This window comes from Aedes albopictus, chromosome 2 (genome assembly GCF_035046485.1).
Source record: "Aedes albopictus strain Foshan chromosome 2, AalbF5, whole genome shotgun sequence".
NCBI lineage: Eukaryota > Metazoa > Arthropoda > Insecta > Diptera > Culicidae > Aedes > Aedes albopictus.
The window spans coordinates 412,993,110-413,019,134 of NC_085137.1; the positions used below are offsets into that span (position 1 = coordinate 412,993,110).

Consider the following 26,025-nt stretch of genomic DNA (forward strand, 5'->3'; position numbering starts at 1 on the left):
TAGCAATTGTGGTCCATAGAAGACAGTTGGGCCCATATAGCCGAGGCGGTAAACGTACGGGTATTCAGCATGACCATGCTGAGGGTGACGGGTTCGATTCCCGGTCGGTCCAGGATCTTTTCGTAAAGGAAATTTCCTTGACTTCCTTGGGCATAGAGTATCTTCGTGCCTGCCACACGATATACACATGCAAAATGGTCATTGGCAGAGGAAGCTCTCAGTTAATAACTGTGGAAGTGCTCATAGAACACTAAGCTGAGAAGCAGGCTTTGTCCCAATGAGGACGTTACGCCAAGAAGAGAGAGAGAGAGAGAAGACAGTTGACTTAGCGGTAGCAGAACTGGTTAGCGCAGCCTAAATCATAACTTCGAATGCAAATGAATAAACATTTGATTGACAAGTAAATAAACACACATACTGCCGAATTGACTACGTTTCCGCTGCCTTTCCACTTTAATTTCCAGAACTTCCAGAACTTCCAGAAATCTTTGTGAAAATTTTTGGGGGAATCTCTGGAGAAATTACCCGAGGAATTACGGAATGTAACCCTTAAGGCATTCCTGAAGGAATCCCGTAAGTAGTTTCTGCAAAAACCATTAAGAGATTGCAGTACGGATTCTTTCAAAAATGACGAAGGATTTATTCGGAGCTCCTGTAAGGTTCACCGGGCAGGTTGAAACAGGTGGGGCAAGATGAATCACAAAGTTTTGAAAAAGCTTTCAATACAATTTCGAAAATTTTCCTATATAAACAGATTGTTTGATTCAAAAACAATGTGTTGCAACTGTCCATTATGATTTGATAACATAACCTGCTAACCTGCTGTTTCATCTTACCCCACCCGTTTCAACTTGCCCCGGTGAACTTAACAGGAGCTCAGAATAAATCCCTTAAATAATTTCTGAATGAATCATTACTGCAATCTCCGTTGAAATCCCTAGAAGCACCCCTGGAGGAATTCCTGGAGCTTTTCCTGAAAAATCATTGAAAGGATCCCTATTGCAATCTTCGAAGAAATCTCCTTGAGAAAACCATGGAGAAATTCCCGAAAAAACTACTGGGGAAATATCTGGAATAGTTTAAGGAGGAATCTTAGCAGAAATGGATTGATAATTTCTAGCATGAATTCCAGAATAGCCAACACAATTTTCTAAAGGAATTTCAGAAGCAATGATTCAATCCATAGAGGATGCCCATTTGGGAAATCTAATAAAGGAATCATAGTGAAAACTCTAGAGGATTGCTTATATGAGTAATGACTGAAGGCGACATTTTAAGCATTAAGCATTAAGGAACATTTTAAGCAATTCCTAGAAAGATCCCTGAAGGTATCCTAAGAGGAATGCTTGAAAAAATCCCTTGGAAAATCGCTAAATTTATTCATCAGTAGGTTGACTCCAGGGGCACGTTCTCTTACATTCGGGAAGTTTGTGTAATCCGTAGATTTTTTCATGGGCTAATGCACGGAAGGATATAGGAATATAGGAATTATTGTAGAAATATCCACAGAAATCTGAATTCATCACTGGAGAAGTTCCTGGATGAAGTCCTATAGGAACACCAACAAGAATTTCTGGAGGAATCTCAGCCGGAGTTCCTTAAGAAATCCCTGGGAGTATCATAGGAAGAATACATGAACAATTCATAGGGAAATATCTGAAAGTGTTCTTATAGAAATTTCCAGAAAAATTCTTGGAGAAACTCCAGCAGAAGTTCCTGGACTATCAAAGCAGATATGTATTGAGAAATTCCAGCAGAATTTCTTGAAAGAATCTCTATGAAAATCCCTGGATAAATCCACGTAGCAATTGGAGGAGGAATAATTGGAGAAATCCTTGGAGAAACACGTGGATATATCGCTGTAGGAGTTCATGTCGACATTTTTGGAAAAAGTCCTGCAAAAATACCAGCAAGAATTTTTGAAGGATTCCTAGCAGGAGTTCCTGAACGAATCTCAAAAAAAGCTTCTGGAGGAATCACAGGACGATTGCCTGGAAAAAATTTAAAGAGAAACAGCAGATTGAATCGTTATAGAATCCCCAAAAGAATTCCTTTAAGAACTTCCGGCGTAATCCTTGAACAAACATCAGCAAAAATACTTACAAGAAACGAAGCAAAAATTCTCGAAGAATCCAAGCAGGAAGTCTACAACAATAACCTCATGAAAAAAATCTGGAGCAATCCTTACAAGTAACCTTGGAGGAATCGCAGAGATGCCGGAAAGAAGAAGTAAATTGGTTAACTTGTATTCACAACAAAAGGCAGCGTTCATTTTTCGTTCTGTTCCAGAGGAAATTAAGAAGAATAGTCTTCAAGCCCATATAACCGATGTGGTAAGCGCACGTGCAATAAGCAAAACCATACTGAGGGTGGCGGGTTCGATTCCCAATTGGTCCAGAATCGTTTCATAATCGACATTTCCTTAACTTCATGACTACCACACTACATACAAATGCAACATAATCATTGACAATGGGGAATCTTAGTTAATAATTGTGAAAGTTCTCATAAAACACTAAGCTGAGGAGTGTCCCAGTTGGAACGTTACGCCAAGGTGAGAGAGAGCGGGAATATTTCAGCAATTTAAAACGATATTGGTTTAAAACATTGGCTAGGGTTAGGTGCATTAATGTGTAAGTTTGGCCTTTTCAAAAGTTACACGAACTTTGTTCATTGCGTAATTTTTATGTAACGCCCAAAGACATCAACTGAAATAATATTGATTGAAAAATTGTATGAGAAACACTTTTATTTTTCTACTTCAAAAAAAGTTAACTAAATCAGGTAAAAAGCTGATTTTTTAAGAAAAGTATGTCTAAAATATTTTTTTAAGACTATATATCGGTATTTTTTTAGTCAAAAATGTGTATTGCCAAAATCAGTAAAAAATTTTACCTTTGCAATATATGTACACCGTGTCCAATAAGTCCTCATACAAAATCAAATTGAATTCATTTCACATCTGTAATTAGGATTTTCAATGTAAATTTATTTATTGAAAGGCCAACTAACACTGATCAAATACAGCATATGTTTTGGAATTCATTGTCCTTTATCCTTCTCTGCTGATCGCTTATGTGTCGTAAGTCCATTTCAGCTGGCACGCACGCCATTTCAATGGTATTTCGTCTCATTTTACCGAATAAAGGTTTTAAGTTGAAACAAATCTGGTTTCTGTCCTCACCATTGCTAGTAGCAACTATGACCAGAAGAGAAAAAATATTAGATACTGTATTAGTGAAGTACGAAGCCGTTTTATGTTGTACAAAATAAAACGTAAATTGATCAAAAATGTCCATTTACCTGTTCTAATGAAATTTGTTGTGTTAAGGAAGCATGGCTGCATGTTATCTTGTTGATTCACATTATTTTTACCTCTAAAACATGCTTGTGTCCCTATTGTGGTAAATTTTGTTAAAATTTGCGTTTAATGATGTTTATCTTTAATGTAACGGTCATTTTCAAGGAAAATAGCCCAAGTTGAGCTTATTTGGACATTTCTTACCATATCATCACTAAAATTGCTTAAATTTAACATTAGTATATCCATTTGGAACAATACTTGGGATAAAAACTCAAAATTTAACCTTATGGATTTTATTTAGCTTCCGTAGAATGAAAAACTTTTCGAACATTTTTTTTTGCGTGCCGGAGCAAACGGATTTCAGAAAACGGAAGTGTACTACTGAGTTTCTAAAAACAAATAAAAAATAACGTTTTTCTAAACCGTATGCTTTATTGAATCAGTATTATGTGGCCCTCCAATACATGCATCCATTTTGAAAATATGAATAAGGCCGATGCAAATATTTAATTTGTTTTATGTCACCCCCCCCCCCCCCTTCAAAAATCCCAAAATATTGAAGGGGCGAAAAAAAAATGGCTCCATTTTCAATAGATTTTTTTTTACAAGCATCTATTTTTCAATATTTAAAAAATATTTTTTCAATAGTTGGTAATTTTTCAATAGTTTTTTTTTTTGTTTGTTCCTTATTTATTTTTGTCCCCCCCCTCGTACCTGATGAGAGGTCTCGGACATAAAAGAAAAATAATATTTGCATCGGCCTAACAGATGTAAAATAAAATTATAATTTCTAAATTTGTATTTTGTATGAGAACTTATTGGACACGGTGTATATGTTTAAACTTTTAAAGTAGACGGGATTTGTGCCTTATGACGAATTATTTCATAAAGATTTAACTAAAAAATAAAAACCAAGGTTCCTAAAGTAATAAATGAAGAGTTTTTCAAAGGAGTTGCCTAGGAAATTTTCAATTGAATTGCTGATGAAATGTTCGAAGCAAGTTTAAGAGTACTAATTTCTAAAGGTATTCGTATTACTGAAAAACTCACAAAAAAAAGTTTATGGAATTTTTATATGAATTACGGCTTAACGTATGCATTTAAAAAGAGATACTTTTCACCTACAGTGAATCAAACAATCATCCACCCAGTGATTTTTTCGCCATATTTTTGTTGTATTCAAATGTTGACAAATGTTTTATACGTAGATCAAAAATTCGCAAAAATTCCAACCGTGAGTTGCATATACACTCCCGATCAAAAGTTTGGGTTCACTCCCTCAAAAATATGTTATTTTTAGTCCCATATCTCCACCAATTTGCGCCCGATTTCAAAACCCTAGGTCTCATTCAAAAGATAATAAGTCAACGTAACTTTGAACATGATTTAGGTGAAACTTTTACAACAATATTTGTATGTAAACTTAACCCAAAGTTGCCAAATTTTCTAAAAAAAATGAATATAAACTTACGGACACTGCCGAAGAATCGAACCATCGAGAAATAAAGTTCTTTTCCAAAACGCCTAATAAAGTGAATCCAGAAGTGTAAAACTAGTAGTTTTTTGTGTGGTGAATCTTGTGGTGCCCAGTTCCGCCGATATAGACCGGCCCCGGTAGTGTTCCGCCCGTGTGTGACCCCAATCCCAGCCGGAAGCCACGATCCTGCCCTATCATCTTGCTGGAAATTGAGTCGACCAAATTTTAAGATTAGAGCGGTAATATATCCTGTTCTCTATTAGCTTTAAACTGCTTTTTACGGAACTTGGCTAAAAAAAACTTTGGGGTCACTGTCGTAAAACATGGAAAAGTGATTTGGTGATACCTTCGTCATCTATGGTTCAATTTTAATTCTTTTTGGCTCATTTCAAAGATAATTTACTAAATTTACGTTTGATGTTTTTCATTTAACGTATTCAACAATTTTTATATATAAATATGTTATGTAAAGTTAACACACTTCATCACATTTCAAAAAATGAGGCAATTTTACGTTTAGTTTGTATTTTAGTTTTAGTTTGTAACTTTTAACAAACATGTGTGGTTCATTGTCTATGCAATAAGTACCATTCATTATGTTTCAAATAAGCCAAGAAGAATTAAAATTGAATGAAGGATCACAAAGTTATCGACATATCACTTTTCCATGTTTTACGATAGTGACCCTAAACTTTTGGTCGATGACATCAGTTTGGCAACATTAGCTTAAGTTTACATACAAACATTTTCGAAAAAAAATCATTTAAATCATGTTCATAGTTTCTTTGACTAATTATCTTTTGAATGATATCTTGGGTTTTGAAATCGGACACAAACTGGCGGAGTTTCACAACTCCTGCCAACCTTGGTATTATATCTTCTTGAATATACTTTTCAGTATCAATTTATTTGCGAAATTTTTCCAGGAAAAACAATTATCGCCAATTCAATCTCAAGCGGGTTGTTCTTGCAAATCCTTTCGTGTCACCCACTCAGAGCAGCTGCTCTAGAGAACATGAAAAAAAAATCGTTCTATGTTTGGAACGAATGGCGCAACTGAACTTTCTGTTCGTATCGATTTTGCATTTTCCCTCAGGGTTACCACGAACCTGACATTCAGTGTGCCGCGCCAGCCGGATATCAGATTGATTATTTTCATTTCCCCGTGTCATGATGCTATTTCCGTCGAACCGATATAGGCTCTTTCGGTCGGTTTGGCCGCTGCTGTCGTGCTGTGTAATCGATTATGGCAAATTAAATGACAATTATTTTGTTTTTTTTTTTCTTTTCTTTTTTTCAGGACTTTGCATCCATCGTGCACAACCTGGCTGGTTTACGGAGCGCACTCGCCAATGGCGGTTCCCACGAGTCCGCATCGCTGCTGGAGCCACATTCACCACAATTTAGTGGCCCTCGGCCGTTGGTCGTTTCCGGGAGTACAGGAGGAGGAGGAGCAGCAGGAAACCTGCAAGCCAATCGTCGATCCCCAGTTGGTTGCAATCCATCCTCACCGGTAGTGCCATCGATGGCCAACGACGGGAGTCATCCGGTTTCCCTAGGGGCTCCGGTGCCTCGGAAACGTAGACTGGAAGCATTTCTCAAAAGCCTGGTTGGTAGGAGGCCTTCGAAGGAACCCCCGCCAGCACCGCCCCCTCCGCCAGCTCCTCCTCAATCGATAGCAACCAACGTACCCCTTCTGGCGTCGCCTGAGATTAAGATAAGCAAGAGCCCCTCCGAGCACAACCTGGTCGAGATGACGCGAAGTAGACTTAACATTTCAACGACTTCGCTCAGCTCCGTACATCAAAAGCTGTGGTCGGTGGTTCCTCTGCTGAAGAAAGACGTCAGCTGCACTAGTTTGGCACCGCCGAAGTCCGTGCCTCTGCTGGGGTCGCAGCCGAAAGGCGGCCTACGGAAGTGCGAAACAGTCCTCGCTTTGACCAATGCCGCCCAATCGGTCGAACCCATCAAACCGCAGAATCGATTACGTAATTGTGCTTCGGTGGCCACGTGCTCCCGTTGTTCTAGTCTCCTATCTCTCGCAGCGGCCGGATCGCGGTACTCCCTCAACCTGTCCAATGGTGGCTTTGTGGCCGTTGGTGGCGGCGGCGGCGGCACCAACTCGCAGCCTGCCGGAGGAACAGCCGGCAAACACGTGGGCAGTCTACTGCGACTTACGAAAACCTCGTCGGGAACCTCGTCGTCCTCCTCATCCTCGTGCTCCTCATCACCGTCGGGATCCTCGTCCTCCTCGTTGTCGAACAGCAGCAGCCGGGCGTCGGTAACGTCGAAAGCGGCCATGCTGGTGGCACCGCCAAGTCCTACGATTGTGACCGCCAGCGGCGGTGCGCTGCCTGCCCTCAGTCCGATCGTGAAATTTACGTGTAAACTGTGCCTCGGCGAGTATAGCGCCGAGAACCTCACCCGGATATCGCAGTGTGGCTGCTCGTTCTGTACGGAGGTGAGTAGAAAGATTGATAAGGTTTGGAACTATTTATATTGTATGGTCTAGGTTCTGATCTTCCATGGCAAAAGTTTGTAAATAGATCTTCATATGATTTCTTTTGGATTTTTTTTTGCATTAACATTTAAAAGTTGTTACCTACGCTGATAGGATTATTGAAAATTGCGACCACGGAAAAAAATACACTGAAGGTGGCATCCATAAAGTACTTCACACTTGGAGGGGAAGTTCTCATGTATGAAAGGCGATGTATTAAGAGCCAGTTCGCGAGAACCGCGACCCCCTTTCCAAAGGAAGTGGAATCGATGTGCTCCGATTGAGCTGAAATTTTCAGGGTATGGTTTTCCATATAAAAGATGATATCTGGCCGATTTTCAGATTTTTCCGTTAGGGGGAAGTGGGGTAAAATAGCCCTCAAAGATTTCATGTCTAAAAATAGGTAAAATCACTAAAATCGCAATAACTTCCGCAAAAGTTAACGGATTCAGCTGAAATTTTTCATGGATACTCTACTCCTATGGCACTTCCATTTAAGCCCAGCGTTGGATATTCTTTGATATTTATTTTAAAGAAATAAATTATTTTCATAATTTTTTTGACGATTTTCAGGGCGCCTGTTTTCGTACCAACAGAACTAGGATGAAAAACTGAGTACTACGTTTTGAAGGATTACCCAAGAGCTTTCATTTGATATGTGACCCAGATGCGCCAACTTAAAAACTTCCGAAAAAAAAATTTTTTTCTCGGGGTATGCATTTTACCCCATATTTTTAGCTGTCTAAAAAGAAGTACTGTTATCGCAAATTATGACAACGTTATTTAACTTTCAAGGGGTTTTCTTCAATAATAATTCAACAGAAAAATGATGACTAAGAAATGCAATTATTGGATTTTTCTCATTTGGGGAAAGTAGGGTAAAACAGACTAACTCAACCTCCTTTCGAAATAACGTTGCTACGATGTTCACTGATCGGACTTGAATTTTCAGAGTTCTTTATTCTACTCAAGAATAGATGCTTTATCGCATATTATTTTTTTTTCTTGAGAGGAAAACGGGGTAAACAATTCTCAGAAAAAAATGTTGAAAATAATCAAAATTTCAAATGTAGGTTTTGGTAAATGCTTTGGTAAAACTTGGCGAAATTTTATGAAAATAGAAAAAGAAAATCCTAATTTTTACTGCTTATTCAAATGAGCAAGTCTGACAACATTTTGACGTCGAGAAATGTCACAGATTAGCACGTGGTGTGTGATTCACCGGATTCTTTCTAGATTTTTTTTTTGACATGCATCTCTGGTTCATTTTCTCTCTTTTTTTCTCGTGAAAATTGCAGCAGTGCACAATGGTCCACGAAAAAGATTTACGAGGAAAGATGCATTCTGCGCCTTTAAATGGTTTTTTGGGCAAATATGGTCTTCTACAAAGATATTCCCAAAAATAAGACTCTTTTCAATGTACATAAAAATTAGGGTGGTCCATATATTCAAAGAAATTGGGAACTAAATTTTTTTATTTGCAAGAATAACTGTATACATTCTTCGGGAAAGTTGTAGATCTATCACTTTTGAGCAAGTTTCCTGAAGACACTTTATGTAGCTTTAAAATTGAACGATCTAGAAATATTTTTCTGAATAAGCTTAGGGTGGTCCAAGAAAAATCGGTTTTCTGGCGTTAACTGTTTCAGTTTCGATTTTTCATCAAAGACGCCCAATAAACACTTGTAGAGAATAGTTTTTTGAAAAGGTGGTATGACGGGTTGGGGCAATCATAAAAATTATCTTTTGCCCGCATTAAAAAGAAGAAACGTTGTTATAAAACATATCTATTTTGTAACTCAAGTGAAAATACTTGAAAAGTGCCTATTCTTTCTAGATAATCATCAATAACTTTTGAACGGAATGACGTAGCAACATTCTCAGCGAACGAAAATGCGCTTACGCGACTTAGACGAGAAATTTTAAACAAAAAAGATGAGATGAGCTTGGTGGTCTAGTGGCTACCGCTTCTGATTCATATGCAGAAGGTCCTGGGTTCAATCCCTGGCTCGTCCCTTTCCTCCCACTTTGTATCTTTCTATCTATTTTCTCTCTCACTCTCTATCTCCTAAATATACATATAATGTATATTCGTACGTTCGTAGCGATCGCTAGAACCAGAAACGGATTAAAAAAAGCCGTTTCCCTCCTTCCAACTTTCATCATAGCACAGTATCAATCTATCATATAACGCCTACCAGTTATGCAACCAAGTGGACTGTGCCGCTTCACAGAAATCTTCACACAATCTATAGTTTTACGCCTGGCACCCTTGCACCAATGCATGATCCATGTGCCAAAAATAAACATTTCCCACCAACACACCAACATCCGCATGACCTTGTGCAGGCGCAGAGGATTCAACGGCCTGACGTGGGCAAGCGATTGCAATCATTACTTCCCTCCCCTTCCCCATTGACCTGCAATCTGACGCAGCAGGCGCCATTGTCGCCTAAAAATACAAGACCACCAACGCTCACACACTGAAGACGCCTGTTAGTCGCAAGCAGCTATCTCATTGGTTCCTTGTGTGAGTGTAGCTGATCTGGCGATATTGGAGTAGCAACTGCGGGCGGTCAATCAAGCTCAAGCTCAAATTTGAAACAAAAAAGATAAAGCAATAAAACGATTTGTTCTAGCGTCACCCTTTATCTTTATATTTTTTGTTTCAAATTTCACATCAAAGTTGGCTAAGAACCATTTTTAGAATTCAAAAATAACGCACATTTTCGTGCGCTGGGAAATGACGAAGCAATTTCAAAAGTTATTGATGATCATCTAGAAAAAAAAGGCACTTTTCTAGTATTTTTCACTTGATTTATAAAAAAAAACACCCGTCTAATTTTTAGATATGTTTTATAACAACGTTTCTTCTTTTGAATGCGGGCAAAAGATAATTTTTATGATTGTCCCAACCCATCATATGTTTTCAAAAAACTATTCTCTACAAGTGTTTCTTGGGCGACTTTGATGAAAAATCGAAACTGAAAAAGTTAACGCCAGAAAACCGGTTTTTCTTGAACCACCCTAAGCTTATTCAGAAAAAAACATCTCTAGATCGGTCAATTTCAAAGCTACATAAAAAGTGTCTTCTGGAAACTTGCTCAAAATTGATAGATCTTATTCTAGCAAACAAAAAAGATTGGTTCCCAATTTCTTTGAAAATATGGACCACCCGAACTTTTATGTACATTGAAAAGAGAGTTTTATTTTTGGGAATATCTTTGTAGAAGACCATATTTGTCCAAAAAACCATTTAAAGGCGCAGAATGCATCTTTCCTCGTAAATCTTTTTCGTGGACCATTGTGCACTGCTGCAATTTTCACTTGAAAAAAAGAGAGAAAATGAACCGGAGATGCATGTCAAAAGAAAAATCTAGAAAGAATCCGGTGAATCACACACCACGTGCTAATCTGTGACATTTCTCGACGTCAAAATGTTGTCAGACTTGCTCATTTGAATAAGCAATAAAAATTAGGATTTTCTTTTTCTATGTTCATAAAATTTCGCCAAGTTTTACCAAAGCATTTACCAAAACCTACACTTGAAATTTTGATTATTTTCAACATTTTTTTCTGAGAATTGTTTTACCCGTTTTCCTCTCAAGAAAAAAAAATATGCGATAGAGCATCTTTTCTTGAGTAGAATAAAGAACTCTAAAAATTCAAGTCCGATCAGTGAACATCGTAGCAACGTTATTTCGAAAGGAGGTTGAGTTAGTCCGTTTTACCCTACTTTCCCCAAATGAAAAAATCCAATAATTGCATTTCTTAGTCATCATTTTTCTGTTGAATTATTATTGAAGAAAACCCCTTGAAAGCTAAATAACGTTGTCATAATTTGCGATAACAATACTTCTTTTTAGACAGCTAAAAATATGGGGTAAAATGCATACCCCGAGAAAAAAAATTTTTTTTCGAAAGTTTTTAAGTTGGCGCATCTGGGTCACATGTCAAATGAAAGCTCTTGGGTAATCCTTCAAAACGTAGTACTCAGTTTTTCATCCTAGTTCTGTTGGTACGAAAACAGGCGCCCTGAAAATCGTCAAAAAAATTATGAAAATAATTTATTTCTTCAAATTAAATATCAAAGAATATCCAACGCTTGGCTTAAATGAAAGTGCCATAGGAGTAGAGTATCCATGAAAAATTTCAGCTGAATCCGTTAACTTTTGCGGAAGTTATTGCGATTTTAGTGATTTTACCTATTTTTAGACATGAAATCTTTGAGGGCTATTTTACCCCACTTCCCCCTAACGGAAAAATCTGAAAATCGGCCAGATATCATCTTTTATATGAAAAACCATACCCTGAAAATTTCAGCTCAATCGGAGCACATCGATACAAGAAGGGGTTGCGGCTCTCGCGAACTGGCTCTTAAGTATTAGAAACCAGAGATGGAAAATAGTGAGGATTGCAGCTGAGCAAACACAAACGCAAAGCAAACCTACTCATGAACAACAGAGACCAGAATATATTCGCACTTCTTCACTCACGAACTAACGAAAGATTTTATGATTTTTTCATTATGCTACTCATTTCAGTTGCATAATGGACCAGAACGGAAAGCTTGATTATTATGATACTGAAATGGGTTAAATAAAATAAAAATTATAATACTGAATTGCAGAAAAATAAATATTGATCAGTAACAAACTTAAATTACACTATAAATAATTAAAGTTTGCTCATCTTTCAATGATTTCTTTAGAAAATTATCATGCAACAAAAACAAATACTTCTGGGATATTTTTGGAAATTCTCTATGGATTCCTGAAGAAAACCTAGAATTTTTTATCGGTGTCTCGCAAATTATTTTAAAAATTCCTGAAGATATTCATTATGGGATTTCTAAGAAAATTTTATTTGAAACATTCGATGGATATCGCATAAGAAAATTCTCTTTCTGAAATTTTGCAAATTCTTTAAGAAAATCTTGCATAGATTGTGTCCCTTTAGGGGTGTTTTAAGAAATTCATCAACAGATTCTTCCAAAAGTTACGCCGAATATTCACAAATTTATACACAAAACCCTCTGAGATTCCGTCAGAAATTCCTGTGGAAGTTTTTCAGAAAAAAATCCTCTTTTTAGAAATTTATTATTTCGTTTTGAAGTTTTCTACGCAGAATCTCTCACAACTTCCCCAGACATTCTTTTATGGATTCTTTCCAAAAATCTTCCAAGGCCTCATTTGGAAATATTATTCAGAAATTGCCGTAGATATGCCTTTCGTGATACCCCCAGGAATTCTGTGATGGATTTTTTTTTCAAAAATCTTCTAAGGATTCATTTGGACATTTTCTTAAGCAATTGCTGTAAAAACACCTCCTGCAATTCTTTCAGAGATTCAACTAGAAATTGAGCATGAACACAAAAAATCTTGAGAAAAAATCTTGCGTGGTTTCTTTTAGAAATTCCTCCGGGCGGGATCCCATCAGAAATACTTCCAGATATTTATTCAGAAATATCTCCAGCAGTTGCTTAAGAAAATCACTCATTCATACGTTCGGAGTTTCTTCCGGGAGATTTTCAGAAAATCTTCCAAAAATACTTCCTAATTCATCCTTCTAAAATTTTTCCAAAAAATCATAGAGGAACTCCTTCAATCCTCCAAGATTTAATTTGCTAAAAATCCTCTGGAACTATTTTGGAAAATTCTTCAGGGTTTCCTTTTATAGTTTCTCCAGGAATTCCTTCAAAAATGTTTTCGGGAATTACTCCAGAAATTATTGCATGATTTATTTGAATAAATCCGGCAGAAATTTCTTCAGGGATTTCTGCAGAGTTTTATTCAGGGATTCTTTCAGAAATTCATCCATGAATCCCTTTCGAAACCGTCCAGTAATTATTTCATGGATTTTCCCAATGCTTACTACAGGAATTCGACTTTCGATTTTTGCAGATATTCCGTCAGAGATCCATTTTCAGTTTCTTCTGAAATTTCTCCAGAGATTGCTTTTAAAAATTCTTAAGCATAACCTATGAAATATCTCCAGAGACTGCTTTGGTATTCGATGTTTTTTTTTCAGAAGGATTTATTCCGATTTTTCATTAGCTATTTCTACGAAATTTCATGAATTTCTTAAGGTTCGAACGAGAATCGCATATAATCCAAAACTAAAAATTCACCTTTCTCCACAATGATGAAAAGCAAAAAAACCCAGCGTGTCCGATTTTCACAATTGACTAAATAAACAATCGGACATTCTTATTTTCTTCGATTTGCGGATCATTTTGGGAAAAAGTGCTTTTCTGAAATATTTTCCAATCTCAATTGAACCTTAAGAACTCTTTTGGTACCTTTTTTTCAGGAATTCTCTGAGAGATTCATCCAGAAATTAATCAAAGGATGCATTCGTAAAACAATTATTGATATTTTCAGACATTGCTCCCTGAATTCCTGTTCAAATCCATCAGAAATTCCCAAAACAATTTCTTCAGAACATTTTCCAAAGAATTTATTAAAAATTTTGTCTGGAATGTCTTGGAATCTTCTTGGATTCCTCCTGGAATTTCTCCTCTGGAAGCCTTTAGAAAATCTAAAAAAAAATCCTTTTAAAAGTTTTTTTAGGACCTGCTATGGTTTTTTTTCAGAAATTGTTCACGAATTTCATTTGGAGTTACCTCTTGAGCATTCTCCAAAAATATCTCCGAGAACTCCTCTAGAGAATCTTTCATGATTTTTCACAGAAATTCCTTCATCAATTCTTTATAAATTCCGTACAAGAACTCTTTCAAGAAATAATCTTCGGTTATCTTCAGCAATCCTTTCAGCGATTCCGTCAGAGAATCAAAATTCCTCCATAAATTTCTCCTAGGATTTCTCTAGAAAATCTTTCACAGACTTCTTTAGGAACTTTACCAAAGTTTTCTTCAGAAATTCGTCCAGGGGTTCTTTAAAAAAATTCCCTGGACATTTCTCCAGAAAATCCTTTGAGATACCTTCATTAATCTGTCCAATGATCAAGAAATCATCTATGGATTGTCTTTAAAATTGCTCCATGGATGTTTTCAGAAGGTATACGTTAGTAAATCCATTGAGAATTTTTCCACAAATTTATCCAGGACTACTTTTATGTCAATTTTAATGTTTCTTCTGAAACTCTGCCAGGGTTTATTTCAGATTTTGTTTTCTGATGATTCGTTTACCAAACCCTTGCAGGGATTTCTCTACAGATTCTTTCATAAATTCTTCCAGAGGTTTCTTCGAAAAATCTTCCAGAGATTCAAAAAGAAATTCGTTCAGAAAGTCCACCAGATATCTTTTTCAGGAATTGCTCTAAGAAATCCATTGGAAATTCCCGCCCGAATCTGTCCAGGAACTTTTACAGAGATAAAACAAGAAAATCCTGCAGTAATTCTTCCAGGAGTTCATACATAGTTTCATTTAGGATTTCCTGCAGATATTTCTCCATGTTTTTCCTTTAAGTTCCTCAGAAATTTGCTTAAAAAATAACTCTAAGAATTTCTCTGTGAAGAAGAGTTTATTCAGCAATATTTTCTTATAAATTCAACAGGAATCCTTCAAGGAATATCTCGAGTATTTTCAAAGGATCTTTACAGAAGTTTATCTAGGCGTTTTTTTAGTATTCCTACAGGAATCGATTTAGAAATGAGTCCACAAATCGCTCCAGAAATTTCTCTAAGGTATTCTGAAAAAAAAAAAAAATATACCACAGACTTGTTAACGAATTTATTAAAGAATTTCTTCAAGAATTTTCTTAAATATTACTTTATCAGCTTTTCTGGGAATCTCTCTCAAGGCTTTTCCTGGGAATTTCCCAAGTTTTTCGAAACTCCCTGCTGGAACTTCTTCAAGAATTTCACAGTGTTTTTTTGTGCAGATAACCCCCTGGAGATTCATTCGATAGGTTTCCCTGAGATTTTAAAGAAATTTCACTGGATATTTCTTCAAAAATATCTGAAGGAATTTCAGAAATTGCTACTCGGATTTCTTCTGATATTTCATCAGGAGCTCATTTAAAAATCCTCAGAATTAAGGGGTTTCTTTAAGAATTTCAATGCGGGATTTTTTCAATAGTTCTTTCATGGAGTTTTACACAAATTCATAATTTTTTTTTATCTGTATCAACGAGATTTTTAGCTCTAGGCTAGTTCACCTCGGGGCACATGCTTTACTTCCCTTCCGAAGGAAGAATTCACATTTTGCAAGTTTGTCGGGAGAGGGATTCAATCCCAGGTCCTCGGCGTGATAGTCAAGTGTTCTAACCATCACACCAGGTCCGCTTCACATAAAAAAAATCAATTCATTTAAAAACACTTCCATGGGGTTCACCAAGAACTCCATGAGAAAATCCTTCTAGGATTTCTGCTGAAGTTCCAACACGATTTTAATTTGGAAATTGCTCCTGTGACTGAAACAGCATAAAATTGCCTGGAAGAATTCTAGAAAGAATTTCTTTAGAAATTCTGAAAAAATCCCTGGATGCTTGTTTGAAATAATCCCTTCTTATTTTATCTTTGAAGATTCCAAAAAGAAATTCTTGAAAATTTTCCGTAGCGATTCCTGGACAAAGATTCCTGGGAAAGTTCTTCAACAACCTCCTTAAGACACCTCCTTAATTCCTAGAAAAAAAAAACATGAAAAACTTCTTAAGGAGCTTATTTCAAGTTATTTCAAGGATAAAATGCTTGAGATATTTCTGAGAGAGAACCTGCAATACTTTCTTTTTTTAATGATTTTTTTTTTAAGGATATTATAAAAAATAACTGGAAAAACAGAAGAACCCTCTGCAGGTACAAAAAGAAGTATTAAATGATGCATTCTGTGAAAAATTCCAAGGAATAAATTCTGGATGAATTTCTCAAGCATCACCGGACAAACAATATGAAAGAATGCCTGAAGTAAGATCTCAATAAGCCTTAAGGACAGACTTGTTAGAATCCCAAGATGGCCGCCACGATGGCCGACTTAGGCACCTACTTACGATTTCGAGGGCACAAATCTCTTCGTAAACAAAACCAGCGCATTTGATCTTCTTATTTTAGGCTTATTGCAAGTGAGCAAGAACAGAATAATAAAATGCACTGTTGTTTGAAGCCTGCTTCTTGAGATGTGTGCGTTTTAAGCTCTCATGCACTCTTGAAGCGGGATTTCAAGACGTTTGTCCTTAAGCAATCTATGGAGGAGTATCTGGAGGAAATTCTGGAGAAACTTCTTCAAAACTTTGTGGTGAAAATTGTAAATAAATGCCTGAGGGAATCTCTGAATATATGAAACAAGGCTTAAGGAAATTCTGGACAAATTTCAACTATAGTTTGTGAAAAAGTTCAAGGAAAAACGGCATTTTCAAAGGGAACCGATAGAGGAGATTTTGAATGAGAAATTGCAATAATCTCCAGAACTATTTTTTCCCTGGAGTTGCATCATTTGAAAAAAATCTTTGGAAGAACTCTGTGATAATCCTTAGAGACATTCCTTGAATTCTTGAGAGATTTTCAGAAGAATTTAGATGGGAATTTCTTGTAGAAATGTTTGAAGAAACACATTAAAGAATATATGTACAAAATTCCGTAGAAATCCTTGAAAGAATTTCCTAAATGATCGCTGAAGGAATACTAGGAAAAATTTCTGAACGAACCTTGCTGGAATCATTTTAGGAAATCCTGCGAGAATCTTCTTAAAAATTTCGATGTATCCTGAAAGAATCCCCAATTATGTTTTTGGCGATATCCCTGGAGGTAAACATGGAGCAGTACGAGGGCAGGAATAAATTCTTAACTCTAAAATACTTTTTGGAGAAATATTTAGAAGAGTTATTGCTGAGCTCAAATTTCAGTCATTTGAAGTCATTTCCATGGGGGTTTATCAGTATGGGGGCGCTGAGATTTGGAAGTCTTGAGTTACCAGCTCTGATTTTACCATGACAGCACTGATCTAAATACATTTGAAGATATTTCGTATTCTGCATCAAAAATTTGATCATCAATATTAACTTCTTATATCGATCAGCCTAGATGGCTGTGTAGTGTCGGTAGTGCTTGTCACAATTGGCTAAGAATAACACTACGGACTGCCTGTTCCGGTGGTAAGAGTCCAATAAACAGGTGACCCCTAATTCATTTCATGGTGTGATGCGGCTATATGCTTACCGTGTCTAGGAATGAATGGCTAGAGGGGTATAATAAAAACCTAAACGCAAACAGAGCCTGTAAAGTACTAGGGCGCCCTCCACAGTATTATGCCCTTACCGGAGCAATGGTGCAGTTGACCTTGTGTTTCTCCGAGATAATCTGCTATCCTTCTTAAGCCTCAAATGCGAGGCTCAATAAGATTGGGATTATTGATATGTTGTTTATTAGCTTTAATTATAGCCTATATGGCTCTTCGCATTATGCGTTCTTCACAGTGTCCTCTGTGTATCTTCGTCTCTGGCGTTCTTCAATCGATACCGAATTGGTTTTTATCGCTGCCCTTTTTTCTTGTGTTGTGGTTGTAAGAGTTTGATCGTGCCTAGTTTGGGTAGTGGCTATGGTTATGATAGCTCAGATCAATATTTAGCATTAAAGAACAGCTTTGATCCAAGAACCTTACTTTCGTAGGGGGATTTCTATGTAGGTGTAATGCTTTAATTATCACCGTTCCGCATTTTGCGTTTGACCCGATGTTTGCTACTTTCAGTAAAATTGAAATGGCAATCTCGCGTGTCATGCCTCGAGCCCCAAAATGTTTTGATAAAACTGTTTGTTTGCAGCCTTGCTATTCCCAAATCTTGGTAGGATTTTACTGTCAAGTTTATTCCGGAAGTGGATAATGCATCTTATGAAGATCAGACCTATCAATTTGACCTCTTTCTTCTGAAATGATTAGAACGTTTTGTCCAGCATCACACCCGTGATGTTTTTTCTGGCAGACATACCTTTCCATGGGAACCAACATGCTTACCAAAATGGGAAATCCACTGTGATTTATTTGCACAATGTTGTTTACGATATCGGAAAAGCATTCTTTTAACAACAATTTTGTTTGGGTATTTTCTTGGATTTCCAGGATACTTTTGAACACGTACGTTTCGATTCCATATTGGAAGCCGCACGGATTGTCCTACACATTTATCTTTCAATGATTTCCAATTGGATTTACCAAATGATCAAAAACCAACATCTCTTCTCGCCATTACGTCAAGCAGCAATTAGGAAATTGAGTGTTTGTGGATGCCCCCATGCGGGAGTCTTGCCACCACTTTTGAGGAATGAGGAATCTCGTATCAGAAACGCAATTGAGATTACTTAATGTGGTTTTCCTACTTATGATGTCACACAATCCATCACAAGCCTCAACAGGCTACTTCATTTGTAAATCTTAGCTGAAAATCCGACTGTGGAACTTTGATTCATTTGATATGTACATAGCTACCCAGTCAACTGCGTTTCCGAGTACACCCAAACCTCATTTTACGTCCACTATTGACTTAGCGAAATAAAATTCTAATGCCAAAATAATAATTAAAATAGACATTTTTATATTTTTGTACACTTCTCCTAATCAAGGAGATGTTTTCAAAAATATAAAAATGTTGAGTTTGCTCATTGTCTTGGCGGTAGATTTTCTTGTCGCTTAGCCATGCATGGACGTAAAAAAAGGACGAGATGTACTCGGTAAATACTTGAATAAGTGAAATTGACCTAAGAAGTCTGAATCTTCGGGATGTTCTGTATTTCTGAACCCGTTGTGGTAAGTAGCTATAGGCTTCATGCGTTTTTTTACGGTGCCCTTTTCAGGGCGCTGTTTGAACCCGTTGTGGTACGCTTATGCGATTATGTCGACCCTATTCCCTTATCTTCCCTTTCCCTATCCCATCCCTTATTCCTCCCTTCCCTCTCCCTCAGGTAAATGATGAATAGGCTCGTATTCATGGCGATGGCATAAATTTCCCAAATGGAGAAGAACGTGCCTCTGGAGCCGACCTACTGATACCTGATAACTGCTCTGATTGTACCATGACAGCACTGATCTAAATACATTTGAAGATATTTCGTATTCTGCATCAAAAAATACATGCTTGCTCTTCTATATCCAGACCCAAATAATCTGAAGTTAAACACTGTGAAAGAGTGTAGAAAAACGCTAATCGAAAGTAAAATACTATGTTATGGCAAGCACGGTCCAGTTAAAACGCTAACATTGTTCATTCCAAAGGAGTTCCCAGGCCATCTTTTATAAGAAGACGTATTGCACGTACTCGCTGGATGCATACTTCATTTCCCAATCCTCTTTGCAGCAATAAACCTACGAAACGAAAAACAATGTTCTCTCTCAAAATGCATTTCACTCCCATTACTGCTGCCCTGCTGCTGTTGTTTGGGAAGAAGCTTTCTCGCGCGCGGGTTCCATAAATCTTGCTTTCACCGTAGCCGTCATTGTCGTCGTCGTCTTCGTCGTCTCTGAAAGCCCGACCCCAAAGAGCAACGAATAACCAAGCCATAAATATTTCTATCGCAGTTATTTCTGCCCGTTAGTGGTGGGTACCGAACCGAACCTACCTACTTATGTTGCAACGGCTTCTGATAGGGGTAGGTCTATCGTGCGATTACCAACATAGTCCACTCCTCCGGTCGTCGAAGAAAATGGCGTGGAAACAACTTGGGAATTGGAAAGAAACCCTGGCCTGTGGACCAGCAAATGGGATGAAGTGTTAATTTCACCCACTGTGCACTACACTCCGCACTCACATTCCGCTTCCGGACGACGACTTTCCTGCAGCCGAATACTTTTGCGGGTCATGAAAGATTAATTTGTGCCGGCTTATCTTCTTCGATATACAGGCGGCAGCGACGACGCAGAGCAGTTTTTCCGATGGTCCAAGCGAACGTTGGTGTCGTCGAGGAAATTCCATTTCTCACGACCGCGAACGAGTTATGCCCTCCTGACAGTCGTGGTAACCTATCCCGATCAGAATGTTATAACGAAATTGTGTTCAAAAGTAGTTTTTCAACAAAATTAAAATGGCACAATTCGTTATTATATGTATTTAAAAAAATAAAATTTGTAAACCCGCTGGACCAAATTGCAAATGTATTTCTCATTTTTCATCAATTTCTGGTAGGGACGCTGGCTGTATCGAAGTCAGATAGAGCACTCGGTTTATGGCCTTGGAATGGCTCTCGATGCTGCTGCTTCTGCTGCTACAGCTACTGGTGATAAAATATTCAGTACTTTCCTGTGCCCCGTATAAATTGTTGCACGCGATACATTTTAGGCATGAGAGGAGAGCACTTGCGCGCTGATAATATGCCGTTGTGGATACCCCGGCCGCCGTAAAGCAGGGAGATGCACCGGCCGACAAGACTCTTGATTGGTGGGTTTTCTTGGAAAAATTGTTCTCATGGGTAATGGCAGCGGTTAACTGTCACACATATAGGTATCTACGTTACAAAATGGCACTAAGGTTGCCTCTTTAAATGCGGGGAAACACGTTCCTTCATATGAGAGGGGAGTTCGAATTACCTTGGGTATTTTCATGACTTAACTTTCCCTTCTCTCTCTCTTGTTGGCGTAACGTCCTCATTGGGACAAAGCCTACTTCTCAGCTTAGTGTTCTATGAGCACTTCCACAGTTATTAACTGAGAGCTTCCTCTGCCAATGACCATTTTGCATGTGTATATCGTGTGGCAGGCACGAAGATACTCTATGCCCAAGGAAGTCAAGGAAATTTCCTTTACGAAAAGATCCTGGACCGACCGGGAATCGAACCCGTCACCCTCAGCATGGTCATGCTAAATACCCGTGCGTTTACCGCCTCGGCTATATGGGCCCTTAACTTTCCCTTGAAATATCTTATTCGCACGATAGATTGCTCAACCTGGGTTTTGTTTCTTTTTTGCATGGAGATTTAGAATCATCAGAATACTCGGTGCATCAGTTTAGTGGTGATACCTTATTGGCTACAAAGTAACTTTACTTCAGTGCCGAACGTGTAGTAGACATTATCTTCATTGGGCTTGGGCAATGTTTTTCCAGTTTTCCCAAAAGTGTAGAGTTCCCAGGCCTTTTTCAACGACGTGGAGTCAGCGCGTACGTGGCCGCCCTGTAACTAATTTCCCTACTGTATTCTGTTTTCGCTACCGTTTCTTCCGAAATTTCCCACTGAACTCTGCCAAATGTTAGCATTTGCACTTTGCGCAATGTCCATACCTCATGACCGCAATGCTCTACCAGAATAATCAACATTTTATACACAGCAAATTTTGTTTGCGTTTGCAAGTTATGGGACCTAAGCGTATAACGCAATCCGTAAAAGGCCCCATTCATAGCTGTAATACGCATTTTTACTTCACAGAAAACGTCATGTGTTTCAATGGAAACAAGTTCTTCAACAACTGCAAACTTACTTTAAAATCACTATTTAATCGTCAAGCCTATCCTCGCTGTCTCCCTTTTCAGTAAATTTGAAACAGCACCACCCTGCTTCAATCCATTCAAGGCGACAAACGAGATAGGTATACTTCGTCTGCTATTTGAACACTTAATTTTGAGCCATCCAGCGTTGTGCGTATCAGCCTAACTAGTTTCGCCGGAAAACCATGTTCTGTTATTATCTGCCAAAGTTCATTTGCTTTTTCACAGAATCGTACGTTTCTCTAGAATCTATGGGTAGATGGTGAGTGAGAAAGTTATACTAGAATCATCCGCAGGTTGAACATTTGAACAGCCGTTGATCGGCCCGAAAATCAATGTCTGGTATTTGCTCCTCAATTGGTCTTAGTCTGCTTAACAGGTAGAACAGATGAGTTGATGTGGTAGCCAAAACGTCTTTTATTTTGGCCATGACTCCCCTCTAAACATCACCCACGGGGTCGAGTAAGCTGCCTAGCAAAAGTTATTGAAACACTTCCGCTTGCGCACCTGAAGTACATACTTGTTAGAATCCCAAAAAGGCTGCCACAATGGCCAACATTGGCTTACTTTCCTTACCTTACCGGTCAGACTGAGGCCTGAGTGGCCTCCCAAGTAACAATTATACTTTTGTGACAACCCTGAAGTAATTTCTAAGATAGAATCATAAAACTTAGCAATAAAGCTCTTTGTTCTGCAAATCTGAGATAAAATAGGTATAAAACATCCATAAGACTAATCTGGCCCACTCTTCAGGAGATCTTCAAAGCTGCTTTTGAAGACTGCTTTGAAACTATGTAGTTGTATTTATGTACATGCGCTGATGATTGATTATAAGAACTCCATGAAACTTTAACAAGAATATCTTGAGGCATGTTGATCTTTTAGCTGTCTTTCTCAAAAGTGTCAACAGTGCATAATAAATGAAATCTTTTACCTAAGCATTATGCAGATGCAAACAAGTTTTGTTTCATGGATGAAATATTAATTGAACTGCGAATTAATTTTCATCAAATTGAAATGGCTAAAACATTTAAATTGCCTGGCAGATCATTGATGACAGGGATCCGAAATTTTCCGTGCCATACCCACTTTTTCGTTGATATGCCACCCAAAACATACGAAAATTACAAAGCGCCTAAAAAATAATATCAATCATTAATATACGAAAACATAAATTTCCTTTAAAAACAAAAGGCTACGCCACTTTTTCAATTCTTTCTAAGCATGGCTGCCGTTCCAAGCGAACAAAACTCATGCAGCTGCCATCAATTGTTATTACCTTTAATCCAAACCCCCTCAAAACAATGATGGAACCAAGTCACCTTGCATGAACGCTGCAGCCTTTATTGAAGATTGTTTTTACTAGTTATGATCTTGAGGCAGATTTGTTCGTCTTAAATGAAACTTATTCGTTTTATACAAGAGTAACAGCCTTTGACAATTGTTTGTTTACGTTTTCGATGCTAGAAAGTTCTCTCTGTACATTTCGCGGTGTTTCGCGTCGAGATGTGCCAATTCTATTTTGTTTCCCTTTATTATTGCTATTAATAATGAAGTGCAACTTTCTACAATTACACTATTTGGCATGAGCTTGAGCAGAGTCACAGTAAGTACCCATTTCATTTTCGATTCGCATAGCTATGGCCTGTGTGAGAAACTGGTTGAATACAGGACGACAGCAGCCAGCTACTCGCATTTTTGATTGGCCGTAAAATCATTATTTCGTTGACATGATTGCTTTTTAGCACAAGAATGGCTAAATTATCAGTGAGCAAACATGTTTATGTGTTTATATTTGCATGAGAAAGCGGTTTTTCAACCAATTTGTTACATTCATTATTTGGATTGAAAAATAGTTTGTTGTCTTATCATTATTTCGCATAGTTCTTGTTCCAGAGTAATGGCTCTAGCTCAAGAATAGAAGGCTTCAAGAAGCTTTTAAAGGAGGATTGCCAGATGAAATGCACTTGAATAAACGAAGCATAAACTTTTAATAAAATATGTTGATGTTATGTATTGAAAATAACTTCAAATACGCCTTAAAACTTATTATAAGATGTAATGCTCTTGTAAATTCAGTTGTTTTATGCGCGAATTTCAAAATTAACTTGAAGACAACTTAAAAACCGCAAACGAACGAAGATTGTTTTCTCTTGATAAAAACAACTATAAATGTTCCATGAATTGGTCATGCTGTGATAAAGCTCCCATAAAAATAATCAAATCTAAAAGGAATTGAAATTGTTACTTGGGCTCTGCTGTACATAGAAGCCGTCTCTATTCCACTCTGTCCATGGCTTTGTGTCTCCAGTTCCGCACTCTGCGAAGGGTCCGCTGATCGTTCTCCACCTGATCGGCCCATCTAGCTCGCTGCGTACCACGTCTTCTTGTACAGGTCGGATGACTCTCGAGAACCATTCTAGCGGGTTGCTATCCGACATCCTGATGACGTGACCCGCCCACCGTAGCCGCCCGATTTTCGCGGTGTGGATGATGGTTGGTTCTTTCAGAAGCTGATCCAGCTCGTGGTTCATTCGCTTTCTCCAAGTCCCGTCTTCCATCTGCACTCCGCTGTAGATGGTACGCAACACCTTCCTTTTGAAAACTCCAAGGGCGCATTGGTCCTCTGAACGTAGGTTCCATGTTTTGTGCCCATAGAGAACGACCGGTCTTATCAGCGTTTTGAAGATAGTTAACTTCGTATTACGGCGAATTCTATTCGATCGTAGAGTTCTGCTGATTCGAAAGTAAGCTCGACTTCCTGCTACAATGCGCCTCTGAACTTCTCTGCTGTAGTCGGCGGTCACCAGTGAGCCCAAGTACACGAATTCTTCAACCGCCTCGATTTCATCACCGTCGATATATACTCGGGGTGGCGGATTCGCCTGGTTTCACACTTTAGTCGGATGTACGTTTCCGCCATCGTCTCAAATTTACGAGCTATAATATCAACATCTTCAGTGAAACCAAGCAGCTGAACGGACTTCGTGAAAATCGTTGCTGATCACTCGATTCATCGTCGCCTTGATAAATCGTATCAGTTTATCCGGGAAGCCGTACTCGCGCATAATCTGCCATAGCTGGTCTCGATCGATTATTAACTTTAATTGGCTTTTTTCGGTGATATTAATACTACTCGAAGTAAGAGGGAGTAAGGAAAGTAATGAAAGAATACGGTGGATAGATACCCAAGCGAACGATAAGACAAATTGAACACACGCCGATTTGAAATCGATGAACAAATGATGTGTGGGCACGTTGTATTCGCGACATTTCTGCAACACCTGGCGGATGGCGAACATCTGGTCCGTTGTAGCGCGTTCACCCATGAATCCAGCCTGATATTGCCCACGAACTCTCTTGCAATCGGTGATAGGCGACGACATAAATTTTGAGAGAGTATCATGTAGGCAGCGCTCAGTAGTGTGATCCTGCGATCGTTCCCGCAATCCAACTTATCGTTCTTTTTGTAGATGGGACATACGGTACCTTCCACCCATTCCTCCGGTAATGCTTCCTCCTCCCAAATCTTGGTAATGACCCGGTGTAGTGCTCTCACCAGTGCTTCTCCATCGTATTTTAGAAGCTCGCTTGGTAGTTGAACTGCTCCAGCGGCTTTGTTGTTTTTCAATCGGCCAACCTCCTCCTCAATCTCTTGGAGGTCAGGAGGCCGGAAGTCTTTCGTCCTGTGCACATACTCCTAGATCTATTACCACGCCACCTACGGTGCTTGCAACGTTGCCATCGAAGTGCTCATCGTAATGCTGCCGCCACCTCTCGACCACTTCACGCTCGCTCGTGAGAATATTCCCGTGATTGTCTCGACACATGTCGGCTTGTGGCACGAGCTTTTGCGCGAGCGCACACAGGCGTAAATGGGCCAAATTCCTGGTCATAAGTCGAAAATTTTATTTCAGGGTTTTCCAGAGTCTAATATTTTTTAGAGATACATGAAGTAATGCTTCATTATGTGGCAATCAATAAAATACTTTGGGATGCATATTTTTAAAGAATAAATGCCGAAATTTGACGATTTTTTCTACTTTTTTTTCATTTGCATCATAACTCATCGGAAGAACTTCAATTATCGAAATATTGACAGTATGTTACACAGTTCTCCTCATAAGGGTGTATCATTTAAACAAAAAACTTCACCTGGTTTCATTTATTTTGCTCTCTTACAGAAGAGTTTTCAAAATCATGTTTTTTTTTTGTCAATTTTGAATCATTTTCAGCATTCAAAAAGTTTTCAGATTCTGCAGCATTCCGCGATCTGGATAAAATTACAAAAAATATAAGGCATATCCTTTGTGAATCGCAAGAGAACGGGTACCAGAAAGTACCAGACGAAACAATAAAACATTTTGAAATTTACACCTTTTT

General features: G+C 38.2%; 1 protein-coding gene across 1 annotated transcript in view; it reads left to right on the forward strand.

Annotated features, from left to right (window-relative positions):
* Positions 1-26,025, forward strand: part of LOC109426839 (uncharacterized) — a 165,293-nt gene that overhangs the window by 30,546 nt on the left and 108,722 nt on the right. Inside the window, exon 4 of the mRNA XM_062853459.1 lies at positions 6,082-7,242. Coding sequence (XP_062709443.1) covers positions 6,082-7,242 — 1,161 coding nt within the window. The remainder of the gene's footprint in view (positions 1-6,081; positions 7,243-26,025) is intronic.